General features: G+C 44.7%; 1 protein-coding gene across 2 annotated transcripts in view; it reads left to right on the top strand.

The window, feature by feature from the left end:
* The window catches only part of LOC119396998 (unconventional myosin-VI), a 195,676-nt gene that overhangs the window by 166,111 nt on the left and 2,166 nt on the right, over window positions 1-27,399 (top strand). For both annotated transcript variants that reach the window (XM_037664409.2, XM_037664408.1), the window contains exons 22-26: window positions 8,426-8,475; window positions 8,541-8,648; window positions 8,716-8,804; window positions 14,979-15,110; window positions 17,530-17,706. In XM_037664409.2, coding sequence (XP_037520337.1) covers window positions 8,426-8,475; window positions 8,541-8,648; window positions 8,716-8,804; window positions 14,979-15,110; window positions 17,530-17,706 — 556 coding nt within the window. The remainder of the gene's footprint in view (window positions 1-8,425; window positions 8,476-8,540; window positions 8,649-8,715; window positions 8,805-14,978; window positions 15,111-17,529; window positions 17,707-27,399) is intronic.

Raw genomic sequence — 27,399 nt, 5'->3', positions numbered from 1 at the left:
TAAAACCATATGCAACTCGTTGCTTCAAAAGCACTTCAGTCGTTTTACGTCCTACGATACCACTAACTGAGAGGCCATTTTTTTGTGTTGGCCTCTTACGCGCTCAGCAGTATATTTGACAAAAAGTAGGCAGTGCAGTATATACAATGCAAGTGTATTGTATCGGCATACTCGATCGGGCAGAGTACACATACTTTTGTCGGAAATCTTTAAGTGATTTGGGAACGTACGTATGTTGACATTTGTCACCATGTGTTCGTATGTGTGAGTGATTCTGAGGTAGCCACCGTTTGTGCCCGAAAATACTACATCAAGCTAATTGTTCAAAATATTACTGCATATTTTAAAGCATAACTGTATGCGCTCGAGACCCACCTCTCACCGTTCCTCGTGTTTGCCTGTTTCTCCTTCTCGCTTCGTTCTCTAAACTACGAAATATCTTCTAACCATTCGCAAAATAATTCAAAAATACAATCACTGGACAACCACTAACAAACGAGTCGCAGAAGTGCGTTTCGCAGTAGCGCGAGTCACAGTTTCCTTCCCCATTACACTGAACCTCAGGCACCTTGAAGCAGCGAAGACATAGGCCTCGAACCGGAAGTACCGTAGCAGACGATGCGCCGTTTTGCTATCCACCTGTTGAATATGGCCGCTCCAGGGACCGAAGCTGTTTTTGTGCTGTCAGTTTTTAAACGCAAATTGAGCATTGAGAACACAAGCTTACGAGCCGTCTCCTGATGCCTCGAGATAGCGCGCATGCCAGTGACCTTCGAGCGACGCACCCCCCCCCCTTTTCTCCTCCCCTGGCGTCCCTTTATGCACCTTACGAAAGACGTATGGGACGTTTCGTGTTTGTTTGATGAGCAAACGACGGCAGCCCTCACACGTGCGGTGATGTTATCGCATATGCGCTCTCCGTGCGACGGAGAACGCCAGCTCGTTTCATCTCCGCTTCAGCCGCATTCGTTTCCATAGCTTTATATCTTTCGCGATCGACTCGCGGGTAGAACATACGATGCGCGGAGTGATGTTATCAATTTGGAACATGACAGCGACGGCAAAAACTCATCAAGGATGTCTGTATAATTGCTGTCGCAATTAAAAGAAAAGAAATTGAGGAGCCATTCCACTCTGTGAGTTGGATGACCAGCGAAGCTGTTTAGTGCACGGCACAGTGGTGACATGGTGGAGGCCAGTTTGATATGCAAGGCCAGGTTGCTGAAGGCCAGGCTGTTAGCGTTATTATTGTGAAAGCCTTAGATGCCTCATCAAACATGCAAATTCACCGTCAGCATCAGCGGCATCAACGGGAGTGGTGCAAAAAAGAAATTATGACGTGATGACATCATCATGATATCATCGATCGCTAAAACTTGTGACGTTATACACTGTGAAGTCACATGATGATGTCATCACATGTCATCGTCACTTTGCACTGCCTTAATGATCGGTGCGCCGATCATGGAGGCAGTGCAAAACCAGGTGCGGTGCAGAAAGCTTGCAATTGCTCCGATCCTTGTGGCGGTACGAAAGCACGTTAGGTGCAGAAAGCTTCGAGAGGGGGGCGGGGGAGGATAAATACATCAAGTGAGAAGAAAAAGATGGCCTTCATCTTCGAGTTGTCTTAGGCGAATGCGTAAGGGACCCTGCGAGTTCTTTTTTTTCTTTTCGCACTGCTCCCTAGAGGGCACTAGGGGTTTTTCAGCGTACAGTCGGAATGTCCTAGCTATATACAGCTTCGCTGTATAAAGAAAACGAAGTTTGTTAAATCATGTAGTCCCCCATTAAATGCACTTCTGGACACTTTCGCGGAAGCTTGACATTGAAGCAGATCTCCATCTTCCAGGCAACCCGGTGCATGCGCGAACGATGGTCTGGAAGCATTATGAGAACGCTCTTGCTACAGCACAGAGAGGCTTCAGAAAGAGGGAAGGGAGTGTCAGAGGAAGTTGGCTTTTTGAGGCTAGCTAAGTGACGTCATGTTGCACCCAGCAATACAGTCGATTGAGAAGAAAAAGAACATGGTTTTCGCTTTGTATTCGTCTTAGGGAAATGCATTAGGGACATTGTAACTATTTAGCATTGAGGCACTGTTGTACGTCGCGGCATTTGTCTACCACGTCTGCTGATAACCACACAAATGTATTTAGTGTGTTAGTTTTATTGATCTAGTATTCTGTTTATTTGATAGTGTCGAAAGTAATCGCTGAAGGGATTATTCCAAACACTCAACTGCATGATACCCATATTTTTGTATTATCGAGTGAAATATACAGTGCTCCTGAGATGATTTTCTCGATGAGGTTTGGAATGAATCGAAATATTTGTAGCTCTTCGTAAGAGCCCCATAATAATTATTCAGGTGCTTGAATATAAATACAACTTGCTTCTCCAGTGTACTCTAGGATGTGAAATAGCTGCTCCAGAGTGCTCCCAGATGTAAAATTAGCTGCTCCAAAGTGCTCCAAGATGGAAATTTTGGCTGCTCCAAAGTGCTCCAAAATGAAAATTTTGCTGCTCCAAAAATTGCTCCAAATCAGAAGTCCTCAGTAGTATCACTGGGTTGTGAAAGTTGTTAGTTCGCGCTCATCCTGTGTGTGTTCTTTTCGTGCGTCCTTTGTGCCTGCAAGTTTAGACCTGCTTGCTGTTCTTCGTGTGACATTCTAATATGTTGCTATCGCATTCATTGCTTCACGCTTTTTGAAAAACATGATTATTCTACACCGGTGTCTGGTTTGTCACCAAACAATAAATTGTATAATACACTTTCCAGCCATTACACCTCGTGTGTTTTCTTGGATGACCATATTAAGCAGCTGGTCATGAAGAATTTAACTCAATTTTCTATGTTAAAGGGGTGGTGCCATCAAATTTCGAGGCTATAACAAGCCTGTTGTGGGTTTCCTCTGTATGCAAGGACATTCCACACGAAGGGTCGGACACAGCAAACGTTTAGAATATATTTTAAATTCACTTCCAAAGTGTACCTAAATGTCCATTCTCCCGATCGAAACCCATCGCTAGCGCGCCAACACTGACGTAGATCTGTAGGATGGGCAACGAAAGTTGTAGTGACGTCACACCAAATCTGCTGTATTAACGTGAGTGACCTCCGGACCTCCGCCACTTCCGCAACGCACGTACCGGCTGTAGTGAACTAGAATATATTCTAGTTCACTACAGTACCGGCAAAGCATCGGTTGCTACATCACTCGCCGAGTTTCGATAACTTCCTGGCTAAGTGCGTCACAGCCTTGTGTGGTCACGTGACCACGCCTCCTACACTTCTACGTCACTGCCCAACCTCGGCGCCCAGAAACCGAAACCGAAATATGTCCACATCAAAAGGCGATACCAAATTATTTAGCGAGAATAAATGAACCTTGGTGCGTGCATCATGCTTCCTGGAGCTATAGGAAACGCTTACAGCAAAGAACGCGCAAGCAACAAATTTGGTGGCACCACCCCTTTAATGTGCTTGACACTTCATTAATACTCACTCATCTACTTGAATTAATACCTTTTGCCACATTATTGCCAAATATATTGTATTGTACGTGCTTGGAAAACTCAGATTTTTGTAACAAATTTAATAAATGGCCCAGAATCAGTACAGTGCTTCGTCACAAAGCACATTGCGAGGCAAAGTAATGGGCTGTAACGAGAGAGCATCCATTTTTTCCAAGGCGGTCTGTGTGTTATTGTACCTTCACAGATTCTGCGACATAGGTTTGAGCCACCTCAGTGATATTCAAATGTGTCTTCAATCGTTTCTTTCAAAAATTGGTCACTAGGCAGAATAGTGCAGTAAAATTCATGATCATTTAAAAGGTATGTGCACGGTCTTAGGCATTTAGTGTGAAATGATTCTCTACTATGCATAGCAATGTGCAGCATTGCCTGCCAAGTATTTCAGAGTTTGGTACAGAGTGAGAGGCTTTTCTTTGCAGTTTTAACCCTTTGAGGGATAATGGGACAAATCTGTCCCACTTTTTCTTCTTCAGTAGAAGCTCTCTCTGCCGCTGCGCGTCACCATCAGTGCTATGATTTTCTGCTGCCGCTGGTCAGAAACATTTAGGAAACGAAAAAAATATTTCACACGTTTACTATACGTGGTATCAGTGATACATTAAGTTTCAATTTGTTTTGTTCTGTAAAAATGTTTCTAAACTGTTGTTTCATTGCACGCAAGATAGCTAAAGTTCTAGATTTATGGTATGTTTCTTCTTTTCTCAATTTTGAGAGAAGTAGTTCTAGCATGAAACTATGATTTTTGTTTCAATATTGAAGCAGCATATTGGCCAATAATCGTGTTGAAGCGTACATGAACGAAAAATGAAGTGGTTCTTTGCCAAGCCTAACTACGTAACAGGCCCGCATATAGTGGCGTACCAACTTGTTCCCGAGTGGAGGGGCAAGCATCCTCCACTCCATCGGCAGTACGCACACACACACGCACACACACACACAACACACACACAGGGAGAGAGAGAACTTCTGCATTAGCACTCAGTTTGATGTGCATTTTGATAATTGCGTAGCTGTGTTATTAACATTAGAAGAAGTACAGTCGGTTTTACGCAGCACGCATTGGGACAACCATACATATTCTATCCGTGTTATGCGTGCAATGGTATTGCAAGCAACACTTTTTATACATTAAATGCACAACTTTTTGCATGAATATAATTATGTCCATGGCTGCTTTCGCAGTAGTATAAATTTGTATCATTCAATGAAATTTCGTTAATGTCTAAAAGCTGCTCATTAATAATTGCGTTTTATTCAGTCATGGGCACGTTACCAGTGAAAAGTAACAGTGTTACAGTTACAGTTACCTAAGCCAAAAAAGTAACTCTGTTACAGTTACAGTTACAGAGTTTCCAAAAGTAACCTGTTACAGTTACAGTTACTCTGAAAAAGTAACGTCGTTACTTTTCCGTTACTGTATAGAATATGTAATAGATCACAAACCAAATGATAGGATTTATTTAATGAAAAAATACGGCGGCATGCGCGGGTAGTCAAAATTGCGCGTTGTAAAACCATAGACGAAGGAAACCAAAAAGATGGCCCAACACCAGCCTTCTTTGTGTAAGCCTCATTTTGTTGCATCAATTTATTCGTTCATGCACCGCTGGTGAAAATGGACTTTATTTGCAAATAATAAACGTCCTTGGACACTAGAAGTGGAAAGCATAGTTGATGCACTGGAACGACAGCATTATCCTAGGACGTTTATAGTGATACCCAGAAGCGCATGCGAAAAAGAGCGGGGAGTGCGTCACGAGTCAAGACAACGCCCATTGTGTCTATTGCCTACGTTCAAGGTGTATCAGACCCTGGTCGGGGGGCTCTGCGTCCGCTGAGCGCAAGCTCTCCTTATAACAAGTGTTCGTGAAAATTACAAGCGCGATGCGGGGATTGCGACGCGACTTAACATCGGCGAAATGGGCAGGAAAGAATCGACAAACGGAATATTGCTAAAGCAACTGATGCAACGCGTTCTAAAACGGGGCTTGTTGGACACTGCTGGACAAGTGGACATAGCTTTGACCTAAACAGTGCGATGACGCTGGCTCGCGAACGAAGTTGAGTGGCGAGAAAAAACTCCAAAGGTGTTTTAAAAATGATTCGCTAGTTCACGGTATTTCTGACTCTCAACCCTTTTACGCTCTGCTGCTGTCTAGCCGCCTATCAACACGATTAGCTCGGAGCTTCGGACCAAGGAGACTAAACTTGGCGTCCTAATGATTCACCGGTACACCAAGAGCAGAGCTAGCAGCTCAAGTGACCAAAAGGATATATATGTCGAAAAAAAAAAACGGACCTGAACTTAGCGACCTCCCCTCCCAAACTGCGAGGGGAGCGGTGCTGTGGAAAGGTGAAAGGTGGAGAGGATATGGGAAAGTAACTGTAACGCTATTTCCCGTTACAGTTACTACGTAAAAAAGTAACAGTGTTACAGTTACAAGTTCCTCTAACTTAAAAGTAACTAGTTACAGTTACAAGTTACTGAAAAAAGTAACTAGTTACCGGTAACACGTTACTAGTAACTCGTTACTGCCCAAGACTGGTTTTATTGTAGGTAGCAATGAGTGCACCTTTTCTTTTCATTAATTAATACTGCACTTTCTTGTACATACAGTGAAACCTCGGTGATACGAATCTCATGGGACCACCAAAAATATTCGTATCATCCGAAATTCGTATCACCAGAAAGCATGGAAAATTAGCATGCGACAAAAGAAAGCAGGCGTACATGTTCATTTATTGTTTTTCAGGGCCGCAGCAACGTCAGGAAGAACCCTGAATGATTGTCAGTCAAGTTTTTAGTTGTCGGCAATCATACCAGCACTCGTAAATATACGGCCCGTACGTGCGTATTTAATTAATGGACCAGATGCGTTGCGACCCGCGACAGCAGTAGCCCCTTCCAAATTTTAGTATACTTTTTTGCATGACACCGGAGTACTGCAGCAAAAGTCACAAAACAAGCGCTTTGACGCGATGGATAAAGGCCACAAAACGACAGAACCACGGTTCTGTGTTATGATTTTGTTATCGCGGAGGTGTTGGGGATGTTTTTTGGGAGATTTACGGCTGGGCCCGCACAAGTGCGACCTCAGCGGTCCGCGCATGTTGACGTTGTGAGGCCTGACTCCTTCGCCAAGACCGTCCTCAGCCTTCTTTCGGTCCTCGGTCCTCCTTTCATAGGATGTCTGATGCACGAGGCAGGCACGCGTAAACAGCACAACGACAGCAGCCAGTGTCAACGCCTTAGAAAAAAAATAGCATGGCGCTAATGTCCTCTGTAATCTAAACGCGAAGGCACACGGAGGCACATAAGAGCTTCAAAGATTTGCGCACACAATCTTGGAGGCCGTGGCGCTGTCTCTGAAGGTTAATTATGACCGTAAGAAAAGTGTTTTTCTTACACCGTGATTCTGACGATTTGGCGGTGCGGCGCGCATGCCCACGCTTGCGTTCCCGCGCTCGCACGTGCTTGGCCGCGTCTTCCGCGACTGCGCGGACGAAACCTCTTCATACCTGGGCGGTAGCGTGCGTTCGTATCAAACGTCTCCTGGGTGAAAATCGGTTCGCAACAACCGTACTCCATTACATTGCAGGCCAATGGGCCTTGGCCAGGACCAACGAAAAATTCGTATCACCCCGAAATTCAGTATGAGCTGTGATCGTATCACCGAGGTTTCACTGTATTCAGGTTTGCATACATTATATTTTGCCTTGTTTGCTCTTAGTCGAAATAGTGTTTCTAGTGCGTAATTATTACTATACTATTATTACATTACTATTTTTATATTACCATTGTTGTTAACTTGGTAACCACAGGTTTCCCTTTAAATGTACGAATTGGTGGTATTAGAGAAGTAGTGCATTCTTTTATACTCAACGTATTTGCATTTGCAACGTTGCTTGGAGAGCCTTCCGACCCCTTCAAGTAAATGTGCCTAGGCTAACAGTGTAAGCACACATTTTCGTTGAAAATATGGGCGATTGTAATGTTAAACTACCCCGCATTGTTTCCTTCCGCATTGGTTGTTAGCTGTTTATGATTGGTCAAAATTTTTCGGGCTGTAATAGTTGTAATGGTATTACAAGCAACACTTTTTATTCATCTATGGCGCCAAAATCAGCTGTTGTGATCTCATAACAGCTTTCGCTGTAACAACACTTTCTGCTTATGGGATCCGAACCTACAGCCTTTGAATTACGTGTCCAATGCTCTACCAATTTAGCTACAATGGGAGGCGCTTCCCTGTCCACTTATTGGATATTTTTGTATATATAATCCCTGGGTGTGTTAATGTAATTCAAAGGTTGTGCATACACGTAATTCGAAGATTGTGGGTTGAGATCCCACCGTCGGAAATGGTGTTGTTGTCTTTTTCTCTTTTGTCCCCTTTAATTCATTTCATTTGGCGTCACTACACTACAGCTAAAAACAACAATTAATGTCCCCTATGCCTTGTGGCCTGTTTGTCTGCTGGATTCACTGGGTTAGTTCTCTCATAGGACATGGAAGCCTGTATTCACAAACAAATCTTGTCCTTATATCTCAATTTCATTCTTAACACGCTTCACGAATTAACCTCGGTAACTTTTGCCCTGCTTACTGTTTTTATGCACTAGACACACGTTGAGGGCACAAAAACAATAAGGAAAATGACAGATAAGGACAAGATGCCCTGAGGCTTAGTCATACGAATCAGCTCAGAACGTTCAACATGTGCAAGTTTTTAGCAATGCATAGTGCAGGGCAGAAGTGCAGTATTGGTAGGCCTTAGAGATGGTATTTTCGTCTAGCTACCATCTGTGCACGATACATGACAAGTGTTCTTGCCTTGTGTGATATCATTGAGCGAGTGTGTTGTGATAGCATGCGTCTTTTTCCATCCAGCAAGTATTGCAAGAGAAACTCCTCCTGGAACAGAAGGAAGAGCACATGAGGTGTGTCCCTGACATCTTAACAAGTCTAGGAACCTTCAGCTCTGAGCCATTTTCTTATCATGCAGGAACCAACAAATTGAGCAGGAGTCACGTGACCATGAGCTTGCCCTTCGTCTCGCACAAGAGAACAACAGTGTAGTTGAAGATGTGGGAACTCCAGTCTTGCCAGTCAGGTGCGTGTTTCTTTGTAAACATTTTCTCTGCGTCACTTTGTCTGATAACTGTCTCCTTGGTGGGTAGGTCACAGGTCAGGGCTAAATCGGAAGGCAAGTTTGACTTGTCAAAGTGGAAGTATTCTGAGCTACGGGATGTCATCAACACATCATGCGGTAAGTACAAGATTTTCGCATGAGTATGAACCACTGCTTGTAACCAGACTTGTACATGTGACAGCAAAAATGAAATTGATTGCAGCTACCGATTACAACTTCATGAAAGCAGTTATTAACTACTTAAGCGTAAGCAATTGCAGTCAAATCCACTTATAACGATCCCAGTGTTAACACTAAATTGGACATATCAATGAGCAGCCACTTGACAGTGAAATTGTGAGTTATTGAATGTCATCTGGTGTGATATAAACTGTTTACTACAATGTTGCTATGCTACATTATTATCAGTGTTAACAATTAAATCTGGCTCTGCTGTGTCTCTACACAAAAAGAAAAAAGTAAAGCCAGAAATGCTGGGAAAGAATATGTATGCACGTGCACATGCCAGAAGTGGTGCCGTTGCACCACTTAGTATAGAGCTAGTTCTCCAGCCTTTTCCACACCCATAACCTTATGCCCCTGTCTCCTTTCTGCCCCTCGAAACACTACTGGACAATGACGACAACATTCTGTACGAATGATTCTATTGCGCTCCACGAGCCACAAGCTGTGCATGTGAGCTGAATAGGACAGGTGCTTTAAAGGGGTGGTGCCATCAAATTTCGAGGCTATAAGAAGCCTGTTGTGGGTTTCCTTTGTATGCAAGGACATTCCACACGAAGGGTCGGACACAGCAAACGGTTAGAATATATTTTAATTCACTTCCAAAGTGTACCTAAATGCTCATTCTCCCGATCGAAACCCATCACTAGTGCGCCAACACTGACGTAGATCTGTAGGATGGGCAACGAAAGTTGTAGTGACGTCACACCAAATCTGCTGTAGTAACGTGAGTTACCTCCGGACCTCCGCCAATCCGCAACGTACGTACCGGCTGTAGTGAACTAGAATACATTCTAGTTCACTATAGTACCGGCAAAGCATCGGTTGCTACATCACTCGCCGAGTTTCGATCGCTTCCTGGTCATGTGCGTCACAGCCTTGTGTGGTCACGCGACCACGCCTCCTACACTTCTACGTCACTGCCCAACCTCGGCGCCCAGAAACCGAAACCGAAAGTTGTCCAAATAAAAAGGTGATATTAAATTATTTAGCGAGAATACGTGAATTTTGGTGCATGCATCATGCTTCCTGGAGCTATAGGAAACGCTTACAGCAAAGAACGCGCAAGCCACAAATTTGGTGGCACCACCCCTTTAAGAAGGATGCTGTAAATGTGCACTATCTGACCATGCACACAATGACATTGGGAGAGAGGGGAGATAGTGCTGCCAAGGGCCCTGTCTAGCAGTCAAAGCCTGCTGCACATGATAGGAGCATGAGTGTGGAAAGTACTGGCCACATTGCCATTATAGAAACGAGACCTTTTGTTCCTTTGTTTTCTTTCTTTATTTTTTAGTGCAACCTTGTTTTATCAGTCATAACAATATAATTTTTGTGGCACTTGAATATTATTAAAAGCTGTTTCAACTGCACTTTACTTTGATTCAGATTTATGTGCCAAGCATTCCTTTGCCTACTCGCACAAAAAGTCATTTTTGATATTCTCTTGCATGAAATGGAACAGCTCACACTTAGAAAAACCATGCAGTCTGACAGTCTCATGTATTGTCCCAGAGATCTCCACCATAATGCCGCGTGCACAGGTCATTAAAGGAGTCATGAAATGGTCACCCTGCTAATCTCACTTTGTCAATGAAACTGTAGTAGAAGGCCCAGTATAGTTAGTCATGTAATAAACTGGACTCTAAGAGCACATTAACTCAAAATTAGAAAACACTGCCTCTGAGCTCCTCCCACCGACAGCAACCTTTTTTTTAATGCACTGTGTGGCATCAGAAAGATAAGGACCTACTGCTGTGCCAGCTGCTGTGAAACTGTGCGATGCCACACTGGATGTATTTCTTCCACATGCTGTTGTAACCAATGGCAGGAAAAGGTTCCGCGATTTCTTCACACAGTAAAATACTGCAGCACACTGCTGAGATGCACATTAAACATCAAAATTCTGCATGGGAGCCATGGCGTTTTCTCAGCCCTTGAAATAACTTCCTGTTTCTGGAAGTTATTTCCAGAAACAAAACTATGGCCTTTGAAATCTGACCAAACGGAGTCGTTTCTCGGGGGTGATTCCGTCACTGCTCATGGTTGCCATATGTGACAATAAAAAAGTTCATATACCAGTTTTCTACCCCATTGAATGCTCTCAAACTTTGCCAACTGGTTGCAGGATGTGTATGGGTCAAGTCGTAATGCTTAATTCAACTTGGAAGTTTTGTAGGCTTGTGCGAATATTCGAATTCGCTTCGAAACGAATTTAAATTCTAGGAAATTTCCAAGTATTCGAAATGAACGAATAGACATATAAACCGTATGTAACATTTGTAAAGGTGGTTTCACTGCAGTGGAGGTGTGCTTTACCGTGAATACACCTTTCCAGGAGAAATCCGCACTGCCGCGAAGCTCCACTTCAAGTTTAAATGAACATACAGTAAAACCTCGTTAATTAAAAGTCACTGGGACTGTGAAAAATCTAATTAAGCAGGGTTTCGAATTAACGAAACATACAAAAAGCGGGATTAAAGGAACTTTGAATTACTGGAAGTAATCAGAGGTGGTCGTTTGCTGTTCCTGCTAGTTTGCGGCTACGAGGGTAATGTCTTCCCGCAATACCTGGTCCCAATATTGCCGCTAAACCGGGAAACGGCGGGCCTCGCTGCTGCCAGCGCAAGAAAAAAAAAGAAAGAGGAAAAAAAACGGTCTCGTGGTCAACTGAAATGCGCGCCTGCGAAAAAGGCGTGCTTCGCTGCAACACAGTGGTGACACGCGGGCAGCATGTCACCTGCTCCTGGCAGCGTCAGCGCGTCATGATGCGACCATTCGCCCATTCTTTCTGGTGAGATAAAGAATTTAATAATGACCAGTGTGACGGAATTCGCTATGTGTTCTGGGTGTAAAAGATGATCATTGAAGTTTTCGAACCGAGTTTTCGAAGTAGGCGTTGCAGGCAAGTATTCCGCCAGCAGTGCAAGTGCACAAATTGCCGGAACAACCGCCATTCGGAGGTTCGCATACATCGCGAATTCCGTCAGACCGCCCTTTATTAATTTCTCTATTTTCCCAGAAAGAATGGGTAAATCATGACGCGCTGACGTTGAGAGAAGCATGCGTCATGCTCCCCGCGTGTCACCGCTGTGTTGCAGTGAAGCACGTCTTTTTTCGCAGGCGCGCATTTCAGTTGACCCCGAGACCGCCTTTTGTTTAGATTTTTTTCTTGCGCTGGCAGCAGCGAGGCTGGGATGCTTCACTTGTCACTCATTAGTATCGCTACACTGCACTGCCTTGTGGCTCCTAAGGGCCATCGTTTCTGCGGATTTGCGGCTAAATCGGGATCGGGGAATTGGCACATGGCACCCAAAGTTTTTGAATTAACCGGGCTGGTACTCACTGCCGCTTCAAATTATCCACTCAGATTTACATTGCAAAATACGGAGCCAAAGAAATCCTTCTAATTATGCGAGATTTCGAAATAACAGAGTTCAAATTAATGAGGTTTTACTGTATTACCTTCACATCAATTCATCATTTTTTAAGTTTAGAAACTTGTTATACCGACTTATATGCTCCAAGTATAGTAAATTTTAAAGCGTAACATATCTTACAGGTTATCACTTGCATTCTACCGAAAGTCAAATGCTGCTATTACTCAAAGTTGCTTCCACTTCCCTTTGAACCAAAAAGAATGACATACGCATATGCCTTGTTTCAACTTTAAAAATATTGCGCTGGTTAGTTGGGTCATGACAAATATGCCCATTTTTCTTTATAATATGTGATATCAACTATTCGAATTCGCTTCGAATTCGCTTCGGACCTAGAATTTACTATTCGCACAAGCCTAAAATTTTGGTATCGCGGTCCCTTTTAGGTATGAATAAACATCAACCACTTGCACAAAAGACAAAAAAAGTGCAACATAGAACCTTTTTCGTAACATGTGGAGATGCACTTGTGTTGCTTGAAGGGTTGCATGTACGTAGTCTCCACACAATGTTCTTCCTCAATGCCACAAATTATCGCTGTCACATATACTGTGGCACAGGCAGCGAGTTTGTAGAACACTAGTTGGCAGTTGTCATATCAAAACAGAAATTCCAAGAGGCCGAATGCAGTCAGAGGCTGTGTGACCTGCTACTAAGGTAAGGAAACAAATACGGAGGTTCTCACATTAACACATATCGCAACTAAAACGGAAAACATGCTCCGACTCATCTAGCGAGCCTCGGGTCGCAGGCAAGGCCTCGGTGAGGCCAACCTCCTGCGCATATACCACACGTTCTTAATGAGCCACATCATTTACGTCGCCTCTGCTCACAACTGGACAAAGGTGGAAAAGACTAAACTCAACGCACTCATGCGCAAAAGCATTAAACAAGTCCTCAGCCTACCCCAAAACACGAGTACCTCCCATCTCGACTGAACTAGGTATGCACAACGACATCGATGAAGTGATCGAAGCTCAGACCACAGCCCAAGTGGTCCGCCGCTCCTCCTCCAAGGCAGGCCGTCGACTACTACACGAAGCCGGCACGTCCTCACACCCCTACCTTGAACGTGCAGTAACCCTCCCGAGAGATGTCCGAGATACCTACGTGGTAACCCCATTCCCGCGAAACGTCCACCCCCAATAAAGGCAGACGCCTGGCATGCGCTCGCGCTATCCTCGACCGTACCGCCGCGAATTGCGGCTCTACCGTATTCGTCGATGCGGCGCAATACGGCAACTCCTCCACCTTTGCACTCGCAGTAGTAGATGGTGATGGAGCCCTACGCTCAGCCGCCTCGGTTAGGCTAGCAACGAGCGCCATAGCTTTAGCGATGGCCGACCCCTTGCACACCAGCGTCTTCACAGACTCCCGCGCCGCCATTCGGGCTTACGAAACCGGCAACATCGCGCGTGAAGCAGCCCACATTTTACAAACACGAAAGCACACGGGCTCGCACTACCTCTCTTGGTTCCCTGCCCACATGGGCAAAGACGTCCACTCCCAACAAGCCAACCTCAACGAAACGGCTCATGACCAAGCGCGAGAGCTCACCCGCCGCGACCATCAATCAGCCACCGAAGAGCTGGGCCCAGACATACAGTTTAACGACCACTTACTAACCTTCCACGAAATCACCTCTCACTACCGCAACAACAGAAGCCAATACCCATTACCACACGCAAAGCTCGAACGTGCGCAAGCAGTAGCCTTTCGCATGCTACAAACGAGATCGTACCCATCACGGGGCCGACTGAGCCATTACAACACAGACATCACTCCCCAATGCCCAGATTGCAGAGAACTTTATTGTTCACTCTCGCACATGCTATGGCAATGTCCCGCGTTACCTCAGGGACCTCCCACCAGTGAGTCCGACTGGGAAGAGGCACTCAGGAGCTCCGCGCTCCACCAACAACTCAAGGCAGTCCAGAGGGCCCAAGAACTGGCGGAACGCCATCACGTTCCCGCCCCGACTCGGGCGTCGCCTACGGTAGCGGCTGCTAGGGTGTCCCCCCTGTATCCCCCGGCGGCTTAAACTCCTCAGGACGGATGATTAAAAGTTCTTGACTGAATGACTCCCATCAAAGCATTTACGAGGCTGCCGCTTTATAATACTGCGGGCAGACAGGTTATTGTAATTCATGCCGAAGGCAAATGCTGAAAGCTGCATATCCTGTTACAGCTTCTCTTCTCACTAAATAACTACTAGTCGCATGTAATCAATCACAGAAAACATTTTTAAGTTAAAACGTCCAAGTAAAAAAAAAATCCTTTACAAAAATATGAAAAAATGTGATCAGTCGCTTTCACACAAGTCTGCTTGTGATGCATTTACATAAAGAGATGGTGCAAGGTCACTTCTGCCAGAACTCAAGTGGGCTTTGGGCAAGTATACAATTTGCAGCCTAGATGTTAGGTGTGTGAAAATTCAGTGATATCATTTTACCACTTTATATTTGTTTGTATTCAATAAGACGTCTGCATGCTCCCAGTATTGACTGTTTGCTGTCTGCAAACTCGAGGTATAGCATTACTTATGTCATGTTATTTTTAATCCTCATTCAAGCATTGCATTGCCCAGGGTGCATTCTAATCAATAATAAACAAGCCTTGTATTTTTTAGACCTGGAGCTTCTGGCAGCCTGCCGTGAAGAGTTCCACAGGAGGCTTAAAGTGTACCATGCATGGAAGAGCAAAAATTCCAAGAAGGCTGATGCCCCACAGAGCAGAGTTCCAGTTTCACTCCAGAATGGAGGTACACCAATCCAGTTTCTTCTAACAATTACCGTGTTTCCTGGCATATCTTTTTCGGGCTTAAATGCAACCAATCTTTGTTGTACCAAGTTCTCTATTTTTGCTACAGAACTAATGGCCAGACTGCCTTATCCTGTCATTGCATGTCAATGTCTTTCATGAGAATTTATCTTCATTATGTTTATGTAGTAGTGCAGCATGTGTTGGCATGAAACTAATGTAGCAGCTACAAATTAGTATTTTGTTTATTATGTTGGTACTTTGAAAACAGCCGTGTTGTTTTTACAATGATAGATAGATGGCTTCCTGTCAAACTTATTTGGTCATGGTAGATATTTAGCTAAGTTTCTAGCCAGCCGAGGCATGTTTCTGGAAGCAAGATTCACGCCGTGCTGCTGTGCCTGGAAGCATCTTGTGTGATGCATTGAGTACAGCTTGCACTACTGTAAGGTGCACAGAGTAAGAAATTTGTCTCTTGCTCAGACATGTGTGTCACAGTGCAGTGTCATTTCTGTAATTGCATTGCCACTTGTAAGCATCCCAAAATTGCAATATTCACGGAAAATTGGGACATGTGATATATAAGAAATGTGGTTAGATAAGTACTAGTAAGTGTGCCGCACTTTACAACAGCTTGCTCATCTCTGTGGTCACATGGGTAAACTGCTAAGCTAGTACCAAAGCTTCATTGTGGCAGTCAAATCTGGATACATTCATTGAATTATTTGCAACAGCTTTAGCATCCATCCTAAACAAGAGGGTATCATTTCACTGCGTATATGTCACGAAGCTAGGCCGCTTCGCTTTAGAGAAAGAAAGCAATGCCTTAATAGTCATAGAAAGAAACGAAACCTTTCGTTCACACACAAGACGAACTCATTATATTTACAGAGCACAAAGAAAAATAGCGTAAGGAAAGGCAGTACAAGGCACACAAAAGAAAGAGGGAACGAGCATACACATAGCTATAAAGCGCAAACTCGAGCAGGGATGATCAGTTAGAATGCAGTCTTTAAATGTTCGGTATGTAAAGGCGCAGACGCCGTGGAGAAGAGGCTGACGTGGGGGTGGCAACGGTACAGGACACACTGGCACTGCACGAGTGGTGACAGTAGAAGACGCTGACACGGTGAAGGGCAATGGCCGGACGCCCTTTCGGCGTTCGCCAGCCAAAGCTCAGTCGTCGTCCTGGAGACGCTGGTTTCGCCTGGGTTGCACGTCGTTGCGCCAACGCTAGGCTATGAGGAGAATCCTGACGTAGTGTGTGCGTCCAGGTGGGAGCCTGCAGTGACCTTGAGCCAGGAACTCGGCAGGCCGCTACTCCCGCGCCCTGGATGCCATCTTCTCCCAGCCACGTCTGACGTGCTCCACCGTTCTTCTTTTTCGCCAACACCAGTGGATGGTGCTCATTGGTTCAGTCTCCCACATGCTGCCACGTGCCGCAGGTGCTGCGTGTCACCTTCGTCGTCGTCGTCTTCTACTTCCTCTACACCGCTCATGCACATCATCACAGTATATCAATCTCCCGTTCAGATCCCTATTTGATATGTGGAGGTGTGCTGGCCTGTGATAGGCTGCATCGGAAATATTCATGCCAGTGAAATGGCACTGTTATGGCAGATGCCATCAATCAGGGCACTTAATCTCAGTGCCAGTCATAGAGGAAACTGGGCAAGCAATGTTGTTCAAAATACAGATGGCTTGTCACAGCAGGGATGTTATTCACACACTGTAATAATGAATTTTAATGAGCTTCACCACAGCACATTTGTCTGTTATGGTGAAAAGTACTGTTAGCAGAGAAACTAACCACTGTGCAGTAAGGCATGCTTACGCCATGTGAGTAAGTGAGCCCTATTGAAGTGCACCAGAATAAGGGTAGTGAGCTGACGAAGCTCCATCCACTGACGCATGTTATGTCACACCTGTGAGATAAGGCCACCTCTGTCTTCAATGTAAGTGGCCACGGTGGGTTATCAATACACTCAAACCTCAATATAACAAACACGGATATAACAAATTATCGGTTATAACGAAGTAAATGAAGAATAGTCTTGTCATAGATACAGTGTTACAAATAAACGTTTATAACGAATGTTCAGATATAACGAAGTTATTTTCATGGCAGATGCGACTTTGTTATAACGAGGTTTGAGTGTAGGTAGCGTTTTATGCCACCTTTCAACGTGCTGCAATGTTTGTTTGGTTTTATGGTGAGTGGTTGAATACTATGTGTGTGGGGTGGACGTCCTACATCATTGGGCATAGCAGTAGTGGAAATGGGGCTCCCATTAGCAGTTGGTCTTTGTTTATCAAAAACTTGCTTGTTTCCCAAGGAACCACAGGTCAGCCCATTTTTTAAATGCTCTCTTGGCTGGAAATGTTGCCTTCTTGCATTTGAAAATGTCGGGCTATTGCAGGCTCCGTCTCGCCAGGACCCCATGTGTCAAGCGAGGAGAATCGTCAGCGTTACTTCCGCATCCCTTTCCGTAAAGACGGAAGCAGCAGTGGCCTCTGGTTTGCTCACTTTGATGGTCAGTACATTGCTCGGCAGATGGAGCTGCACCCAGGCAGGCCGCCCGTTCTGCTCATAGCTGGTGAGACATCTTCAAGCACCACTTGAATCATACCAGTGGAATTTGGAAACTTAAACATGCCCATGGACAAACTTGCAGGCCCCCATAGTGCCATCTGTGAGTGAAAACACAAAACACCACATCACCACAAGTGCCGAATCTTCTCTGTCATTGTATAATTTGCCGCAACAAAAATTACGAGTGCTTGCAAGAAAGGTCAAATACTTTTATGGCCGCAGTATCTTCTGCACAGTGTAAGCCATAAGCATAAATGCACAGCTCACTTCATTAATGCGGTACCGCTTGGTGGCTTGTGCATTCAGCCACACAAAAATGCCATTTATTAGCTTGTTTTTACACTTTGGGCACATTCCACAGTCAGCACACCCTTGTGATTTCGGCCAATGACGTGTCGGGATTCTGATACATGGAGCCTTATGGGGAGTTTCGCAACTCTCATATTGAAGAAACCTGCTCACGCATTTTGTGAACACAACAAACATCAATGCAAGAGAAGCATAGGAGAAATTCTTTTTTTCAGCACTATAGAGCAGAAGCAAATCATAATAAATGACAGCGAACTTGTAGCCACCTTTATGGCTTTTACAGAACTGAAATGTAGAACATATTTGATGTCTTAGTGGTTGTCAATGAATTCGTCCTCACACTGCCGTCTGCGTGCCCTGTGGTAAGCCAGGTGGCACGATGACCACCTAATGAAGTTCAAGAGTTCCAGACCAAGACTAGGGGCACAGTTTGTTAAAACAGTCGTCCACAAAGCTTCCTTTGCTTGCTTGTTTTAAAGGGGTCCTGTAACCCCGTTTTTTTATTTGTGGGTTATGTAGAAGCAGAGTCCTTCAATGCTTTTCTGGTCACGAAACTCCTCCGTAACGCTATGGGGAGAGCTTGCTATGTAGCCGCAGCTACCACGCGGCAGCGCTGGGAGAGCGCGGGGGGCATTGAAGAGAGCTTCACTGCGTAGGGAGAGCTAGGGGCCCACGAATCCGGTAGCATTGGCGTTCAGTTTTCTTCGTTGTTTCTTAATTTGTGTGACTGATGGGTGTGGGAAGTGTGTGCGAAGACACAGATGGTGTACGTGAGTGACTGATGCCGAAGACTTTTGTGTACCAGTTTGTTGCTCCGGCTACAGAGGTACGAGCGGAAATGTGTCCTTGTTTATAGTTTGCCGAGGGACAGCGATGAGAGGGATGAATAGAAACGTGCAATACCGCGACAGGAAGCTGGCGGATTTAATTTCGATTCTGAACACGTTAGAGTGTGCAAGAAACATTTTGATGCCACCGACGTTATTTGAACGGACGACTTCATAGTGAATGGAAAAAATGTGTCTTTGCAACGCGAGAAGGCAAAGTTGCGGGCCGGCGCTGTTTCTTTTGCAGCTTGCTAGTTTTTTAGAATAACAGAGAGCTGAGCTAGTTGGTAAGTATTCATTCTAAAAAGACACGGCATGCAAACACGGACACAAGAAAGAAGTCACGACACCACGTACGCCGTTTGTGGGTGGCATTTGTGGTGTCAGTGACTTCTTTCTTGTGTCTGTGTTTGCACGCCCTGTCTTTTTTGAATAGTTTTTTATGTTCTTACCAGCTTATTAAATGCTCTGCATTGTTCCTTGTTTGCCGTTGTTAAAAAAAGCATTTTTTTTTCTATTTTTATTCACTGAATGTCAACTAAGCTTTTTTTTTTAATTGTTACTTCAGAGTTTTCCTTGTTTCTTGCATTAGCTTGCTCCCTCCATGTACTGGCCGTGCAGAGAGTTTCCCTACGCTGCGCTAGGAAACTGTCGCTTGTAGCTTTCTGTTTTCTGAGGTATTTTTCTAATAAAAGTCTTTCTATCTTTCTCTTTCAATCGTAGCATTCTTGCTTTGCTTACTGTAAATTAGTGGCTCGACAGTGGGATGTTCTCAAACATGTGCATTGAAATAAGCAATTATAGTGAAGTATGGACACAAAGAGCGTTAGTGTTTCCTCAGCTTGACACGTTTCTAGGGTGTTTTGCCCTTTGTTACGTTTTCCACGTTCTGAATAATTTGAAAGTGCATTAGAGCTCTGCTTGTGAACACATGTTCTTATTTTCTGTAGATTAGCGAAACGCAGTTTCGTTTCAGTTAATCAAGTCTCCCCTGTGCAGTCTTCATTAAGAAAATCGTTGCATCATGCGGTGCAGATGTAGTCCATCTAAGCAGTCAATGTAACGCACGTTGTTATTTGTGAAGGTTGTTACGCATGTTGTTATTGTGAGCACAAAGATTGGAGATACCCGAGTGCCTTTGCGACGCTGCACAATGTAAAGTGCGACACACTTTCTCTCGTGCAATGTCCACGTAACATGAAATATGTCAAAGTTACTCGTAGAAAATGGACAAAATGTGGTTACAAACTCGGAGTTAGGCTAGGTTGGGTCCTAGAGATCAGCTGGTGTTCACAGCAGCACACGGACGTTATACCTTGCGGAAGCTTCGTCACTCCCGATCTTCAAGTGTTGCCGAAGCTCTGTGAGGTAGGCTGCAGCGGAGGGAAGTTAGCTTTTATAAACTGTAAACACAGGAATCGTAGAGCTTTCCTTTTTTGTAATGCGGCTGTGTCAAACTCCCGCTGCGTAGACGGCCTGCTTGTAAATAGCGCGATCGGCGCTGGCTCAACTCCCGCTACGAGACTTCAGTTTGCGAGTTGGTGGGTTTGTAAGGCTTGTGTAGTGTCACAAGTCTAGGTAAATATCCCAGTGCCTGAATAAATACTCTTGTGCTCCACTGCCTGAGGTAGGGAACCTCGCTGGAACAACATATACAGGTAATATTGCTGCATCGGCACGACTGTATCCATCGCAGCCTTGATATTTAAAAAATAAAAATACGAAAGTAAGTTTTTTACATTACTGACACGTCGTATGTCAGGTGAAGTATGAGTGGTAGTTGAAATATTGTGGTTTGGTGCAGGTTAAACCATTGCCTCGAACCGGCACAGCATTCAGCCGAGCGCAGTACGCGTGCACGAACACCCCCGCGTTGACCGCGGCGACCCTAGTGGCCACCTCTGCCCTGTATGAAACTGCAGGTGGAGTTTCGTGACCAGAAAAGCATCGAAGGACTCTGGTAGAAGTATAATTGGAGATGGGTCAGTGCCACATTGATGTAAAAATGTTTAGTACTTTCACGCGAAGAAGTCACTATGTCGCATAGTGGCACACACCACAATGATTTCCTATGTAAGTGATGTCATCTAGCACTCTTCCATAATTGGTTAAGAACAATGTTGCAGATGACCATTTTACTTCCACACAGTTTTGCTTGAGATTCGGTTTTATTTTTGTTTGCTGTAATTTTTATATTAAAATAATACAGTCAACATTCGATTTTTCGAACTCTCTAGGGGCTGCGAAAAGTCTTCCAAAAAATCGGGCAGTCCAAGAAAATGAATTCATGCTTTTTTGCTTCGCTCAAGTGGTCAAGTCACCACCTGCCAGTATACTTGTCAGGCATTTTGGTGCTTGCATAGGCTCTCATGAATACATTTTACCGTATTTACTCGAATCTAGGCCGCCCTCGATTCTAGGCCGACCCCCAAAATTCGCGAAGCCAGAAAAAAAAACTTAATCATGGTACTCGAATCTAAGCCGACCCCACCCCCCCCCCCACTTTCGCACATTGTTTTTTCGAAAAAAACATTGGCTTAGATTCGAGTAAATAGGGTACCTGCCGGGCACCCCGCTTTAGTTTCTTTTTTTAAATCCCTCTGATTGAAGTCAAGGATGTCATCCACCATCCTACATAAAAAACAGTTGCATTATTTTGGTTGCTAACACGTTACCTATGTGCCAACTGCCATTTGAAAATTGTGTCTCGTGATGAACACCGCTGCAGCACAGAAAAAATTTCGGCTCTCTCGCACAGTTGCCATACCAAGGAACATTCTGAAATGATAATACGGAACACAAAGGCTCTGGCGGGACAGCAGATGACTCTTGCTGCTTCCCCAATGCATGCGCACATGTAAATGATGTGCTACTCTACGAAAATCTCTGCCGCTTCATTGAAACTCAGCACGTTGCCTTCTAAGCACATGCCGTCACTGCTGGGCACTTGCTGTGCCACATGCACACATTTGTCAGGAGTGTTCATCATGCCACGCCACTGCCGAGAGCACATGGGCAATGGCGAGCTGCTTCCTTTCCTGGAAGCATGTGGTGCACTTAGCAGTCTCGCACAAGAAGCCGCAGTGAATGGCAATGCACCGCCCATTAAAAGCATGCATTATGCTTACAGCTGTGCTAGGCCACATGTGCCACCAAGCAGTATGCTGAAGATGCTTATCACAGTAGAGTTGTCAGCAATCAAATCGTCCTAGCGCGTTTGCTGCCATCATGCTTTCATGCATTTCCAATGGTTATCCGTAAAGGCATTGCCGCACTGCGCCATGGCTGCGGCCCCTTCAGGTTCTCGATACGCTTAACTGAATAACATTTTGGCATTGCGGGAAAGCTGATTTTTTGGAATCCGCAAGCCGACCGACTGACAAAAGGGCTGGTTAGAGCCTGCGAGACGGCAGCAGTGGCGGCTACAATTATTGCCATTTCAGACCTGCAATTTGTGTAAAAAGTCCAAAATTTAAGACATTCTTATACATTGACTCTATGGGACTTGTGGCAGTGCCGTGAAACCATCCAAATTTTCAGGCATGACCGAAAAATTGGCAGTTGTTTGTAGATACTATCATAAAGAAAGAAGTGAAGCTGTGCAACTGTAAAACGTGGCAGGCTGTCCTATAGGCACCCTGCGCTTGTAACTCTGCACTGACGAGGGCGTCTTTAGCGGCAGCAATCTTCGCACCAGCTTGCTTGCAATTTTGCTCACTTTTTGCTGAACGAATGTGTTTCCGTGATCATTTCATGGTCCCACGTTGTAGCAGCATGACTTTTTGTGCTCCGGGAGCCACAATATTTCCAATGATTCACCTCGAACAAAGTCTTACCACTTCTCAAAAGTTCAGCCAAAGAAGAGACGTCCACGTTGGATTCAGCTCGTCTGTCGTGACAAATAAGAAGTCTTTTGTGTTTGACTGAGGGCATGGTCAGTTGTGCAGGACGTGGAGAACTTGCCAGATCAGCCGTACTTTCAGTGCAGTCACTGCAAGGCTTCCACTTCCAATTCGCAGTGTGTTGCCTTGCTGATCAGTAACTGCGGGGACGTTTTTCAATTTTCGTTCTTATTTATAACGCACAGCGTTGATAGAACAGGCTGGGAGCCCACAACAAAACAGCGATACTGAGACCTCTGAAGAGCACCACATAGTCTGCTTGCTTCCCAAAAACTTTTGTGTTTTTGTTTACAAGGAGGCTAGGACAGCCAGCTCGCACCGGTTTTACAGCCACTGTGATGGGGACTTCACACATCAGCAGATATTTGAACCAGCACAGACAAAGCATTCGAATTCCAGTGCCACTTACATTTCTAGCTGAAGGCACAAAGCTAAGTTTAATCTGTGCAACGTAGCTTAACAATACCAGTAAGTCTCTCTCTCTCTCTCTCTTTTTTTTCCCCCTTTTTTTCCCCCAGCCTATCTTTGGGCTTTTCCGGCATTCTTTCCTTACATTCGGCACACCTGTGCTCTCGGATGACTCGCTTACAATTGGCAAGTGCCACGGCATGTTTACACTTGCCACCTAGATGTCTACTCTGCATTTGTCAACTGCGTCAAGGACACATTTGTTTCCAGAGAGCTTCGATACAGGAAAGCTGGATAAAGCCAAGGAAATCTGGCAGATAAAAACCCTTATTTACTATTTATATTGACAGGTATTCGACGTGACATTGGTCCTCGTTTAGTAAACCCACCGGCCTCAGCAACCTTGCATCTGTCCGCTGAGTCAATTCTTTAACATTTTGGACATGACATGCTTTTTAGAGTAGCATGGCTTTAGGGATGTTAATAGCTATAGGAAGCACAGTGCGACTAAGACAAGGGACTGAGAACACACACCAGCGCTGAGTTGCAACTGAATTTATTTTACACCAAGATAGCCTTATATATGCGCATAAACTTGACAAATGACACATCAGTCATCAAATAGAAATGGTTGTACGGAGTTTATCAAGCAAGATACACCAACAGCATGATTTTTTTCTTTTTTCAAGAACCATTTGACCAAGGTAACAAAGTAACAAAACCAAAGAATGCACGCTTATCAATAACTGTTTTCTAAATCTCACAGCTAAAGGCATTATCACAAAGCACACAGTTGTATGTTCAATGAACACGCAGATGCATGAAGAAATGGAAAAGTAATGAACATTTCCAATGATGAAACAAAATAAAACTATCAAGAAACTCGATATTGGCGTCATTCAATAAAACAGAAGGCCTGCTTATACAGTTGTCAGAGGATTGGTTAATAAAAAAAGCTTCAATAATTTCACACTCCGTCCTGTCATTTGATTTCCTTAAAAACTTTGTAGCGGGAAATCCTGGTGAGCAGCCGCACATCTTGCAATGTTCTGCTAAAAAGCCTCCGGACTTGTTTCGTACATTCAGGTTATGCTCCTTGGCGCACTCATTGAAGCACCTTCCTATTTGGCCAATGTATCGGCGACCGCAACTCAAGGGAATCTCATACACCACATTTGCCACACACACTGTGAATCTGTTTTGCTTTGTTGTGCACTGTGGCAGCTTATCTTGTCATTGCACATATTTTTGACAATTTCCATGGTGCAGAAAACACAATTTGAACACCGTGCTTCGAGGCAATCTTCTGGATGTTGTGTGACAATTGATAAATATATGGAATGACATTTACGGGCCGCTTTTGCTTGTCATGGCTAATTTTTAAGTCCGGGCACTTAATCCTTCGAAGCAAAGCCTCTGAAACTGCGGTGATAAGCACCGCCGTATACCCGGCTTCTTCCTGCCGCGCCATCTGGGTGCCGAAGCTTTCATCCAACGAGCGGACACGCGTCTTCTTTAGGGCAGAATGAAGGCAATTCATGCAATTTTTACAAGTTTGGAATGCGCAATGTTAAATGGAAGTAACCCTTTCTTGGACTGTACTGCCCACATACCTATATGGTCATCCTTAAAAAGCAACTTCAGGTCAAGGAACTGCAGCTTTTAAATGCGAAGCATTTCTTAGCGAACCCAAAGCACTTTGAGTGCTTCTTTCTATCTATCTATCTATCTATCTATCTATCTATCTATCTATCTATCTATCTATCTATCTATCTATCTATCTATCTATCTATCTCTATCTATATCTCTCTATCTATCTATCTATCTATCTATCTATCTATCTGTCTATCTATCTATCTATCAATCTACGTCTGGGTGCTCTCGTGATCGCCTTCTTAGCTTGGTGTAGACCAAAATTGGCATGGGAGGGTAAGAAGATTGGACGAATATAACTGTCTGGTCATGACATGAATAACGTGAAAATCCTGTCGCGTACGTAGTCAAACCCTTTCCACCAGACTTGTGTGGCACATACCAGTTTACCATGGTCCGTGGTGTACGGGTATGCGCCACAGGTGATTGACAGTTTATATCTACCCAGGAACGGCAAGAACGGACATTGGTAATTTAAACGCGAGGGCATTAAGAAAACCAAACACCGGCAGCGTTGATCCGACGAATGCAAAGAATAAAATTTAACACCCCAGCAGGAATCGAACCCAAGCATTCTGAGTGGCAGTCAGGTATTCTACGTGAAAATCCTGGAATGCACACTGTTAACTGGAAGTAACCCTTTCTTGGACCTTGTACTTGTGCTGTACACCATCTAATCTCTTTCACAGAATAATGCAAGGTACAGAATAAAGCAAGTCCTCTGTGTCAACAGAAAAACACCTATTTTGAACCAGGTGACAGTTGTGGGGTCTGAAGAGATCGCCGTTCTCTGAACACAGACACAGTTCACACGGTCATGCAACAACATGTGTACATTTATTTACCTCTGCTTTTACATACGGTGAGCTCGCCTGCCAAATCTGATACACAACTAGTTAACTTGCTAAATAACCTTATACATTGCCAATCAATACACAGGAAACATCACACACGCAATGAACCGCAAATGCGGCGTCGCCAACGTTCGACTCACCACGAGGGGCCCACGGGAAGCAGGCCGTGGTATCATCCCCATGGACCCATTGTGGGAGATGTCCGCCTGCGTATGCCGCCTAACCCCAATGAGTGTCGCTCCTGTTTTCTATACGGCGACCTAACCTCCCTGCTGCGGCGCTGCCCGTGCACTGCGCTAACCCTAACCCACGCGAGCACAACGACACATCTCCCTCGGCGGCCATTTAACCTAACTGCGGGACATCCGCGAGACGCGCGTGCGCCATGAGGCGCAAACGGCTTTACAAGGAGTGATAGCACACCCACACAGTTCACCAAAGAATTTAACAATGTCTGAAGAATTCTTTATCAAAAAGGGATCACCACTCACCAGCAGTTGCAGATGCTTTTGGAGGCAGCGGGCGATGAGGCGTTGCAAAGAGCCATTTTCTGAAACAATGGCACAAAATAGTGCCCATGGCTTGTGAGTCTTTAGGGTGAAAAAGACGTCGAGGAAGCCCTTTCGTTCTTTCTTTACTTGAATTGCAAGGCTTCCAAGGTCTTGCAGCATATCTATCGCTTTCTTTTTCTGCTTCTTTGGGTCAAAGGTTACTTGTTTGACATTTTTACCAATGGCACAGCCTGCCTTGTCTTGAAACATTGCCTTAGGCAGAACGGAATGCCCACATTCTTTGTCATCCTGTACAACAATGAGGTGATGTTCCTCAAGGGCTCTTGAAATCTTCACTAAGGGTATCTTTGAGACAGGGATTGACCCAATACTCTTTTTCAAACACGTCACTCCTTCCGAGAGGGCAGCCTCTTTGCTTTGCTCACTACTTCTGTCTGTGACTCGGTAGACCATTCTTTAGGGATGTCCTTTAGGGATCTTCATTCAAGCCTTGAAGGATGTGCATTCAAGACATCAACAGTCTGAAACCCGGCTAGTAGTTGTAACGGAACACGTGCAGGCAGTGCCGTGTTCACGCATGCTGTACGAACTGTACACTGAGTAATGGTGTCACCCCAGTGACGCAGAAGTAGCTGTGTTAGACACAATATTAATGAGAATATTGTGTCTAACAAAGAAAAACGAGCTCTAAAAGTAATCCTCTTTCCTATAGAAGCGTGCACATGAGCTGTATCTCGACATGGAAGCTGCCACTTGTCATTAACAATCTTGTTTTGTGCATGCTGTACATTCGTGAGTGTTGTTTACAAGGGGAACGCTTCTCATCTCCTCGGCGCGTTGTTGTTGTCCCACTGTTTTACTTGGAGTCTGTGATTGTGTTTATTGCATGATTGATACATTTCAATGCAACGGGGTGCTAACTTCTGCTATGCAAGTGCTTCAAGCTCTGTTCTTGGCAGCTCTGCATTACGTCAGCATGTGAGAGAAATGGGGATATGTGCCCTCACGAAAATTGAGCTGATGGCAGGGATTTTTTCTTTCTGGAATTTTGAATTTCCTAGGCTGTACAGCTTCTGATTGCATGCTGAATGAGCACGCTGAAAGCTACACAGGAGGGGAGGGGGATGACTAAAAGGCTAGCACCCCCTGTAAAGTCATTTTCACCTCATGGTGCCCACACGTCTTAGCATAGTCGGCAGAGTTGGCGCTGTGCTGCCGCGGTGGCATCAGTG

This window comes from Rhipicephalus sanguineus, chromosome 6, assembly GCF_013339695.2.
Source record: "Rhipicephalus sanguineus isolate Rsan-2018 chromosome 6, BIME_Rsan_1.4, whole genome shotgun sequence".
Taxonomy (NCBI): Eukaryota; Metazoa; Arthropoda; class Arachnida; order Ixodida; family Ixodidae; genus Rhipicephalus; species Rhipicephalus sanguineus.
The sequence above is the reverse complement of the archived record's forward strand: the minus strand, read 5'-3'. Positions and strand labels throughout refer to the sequence as shown.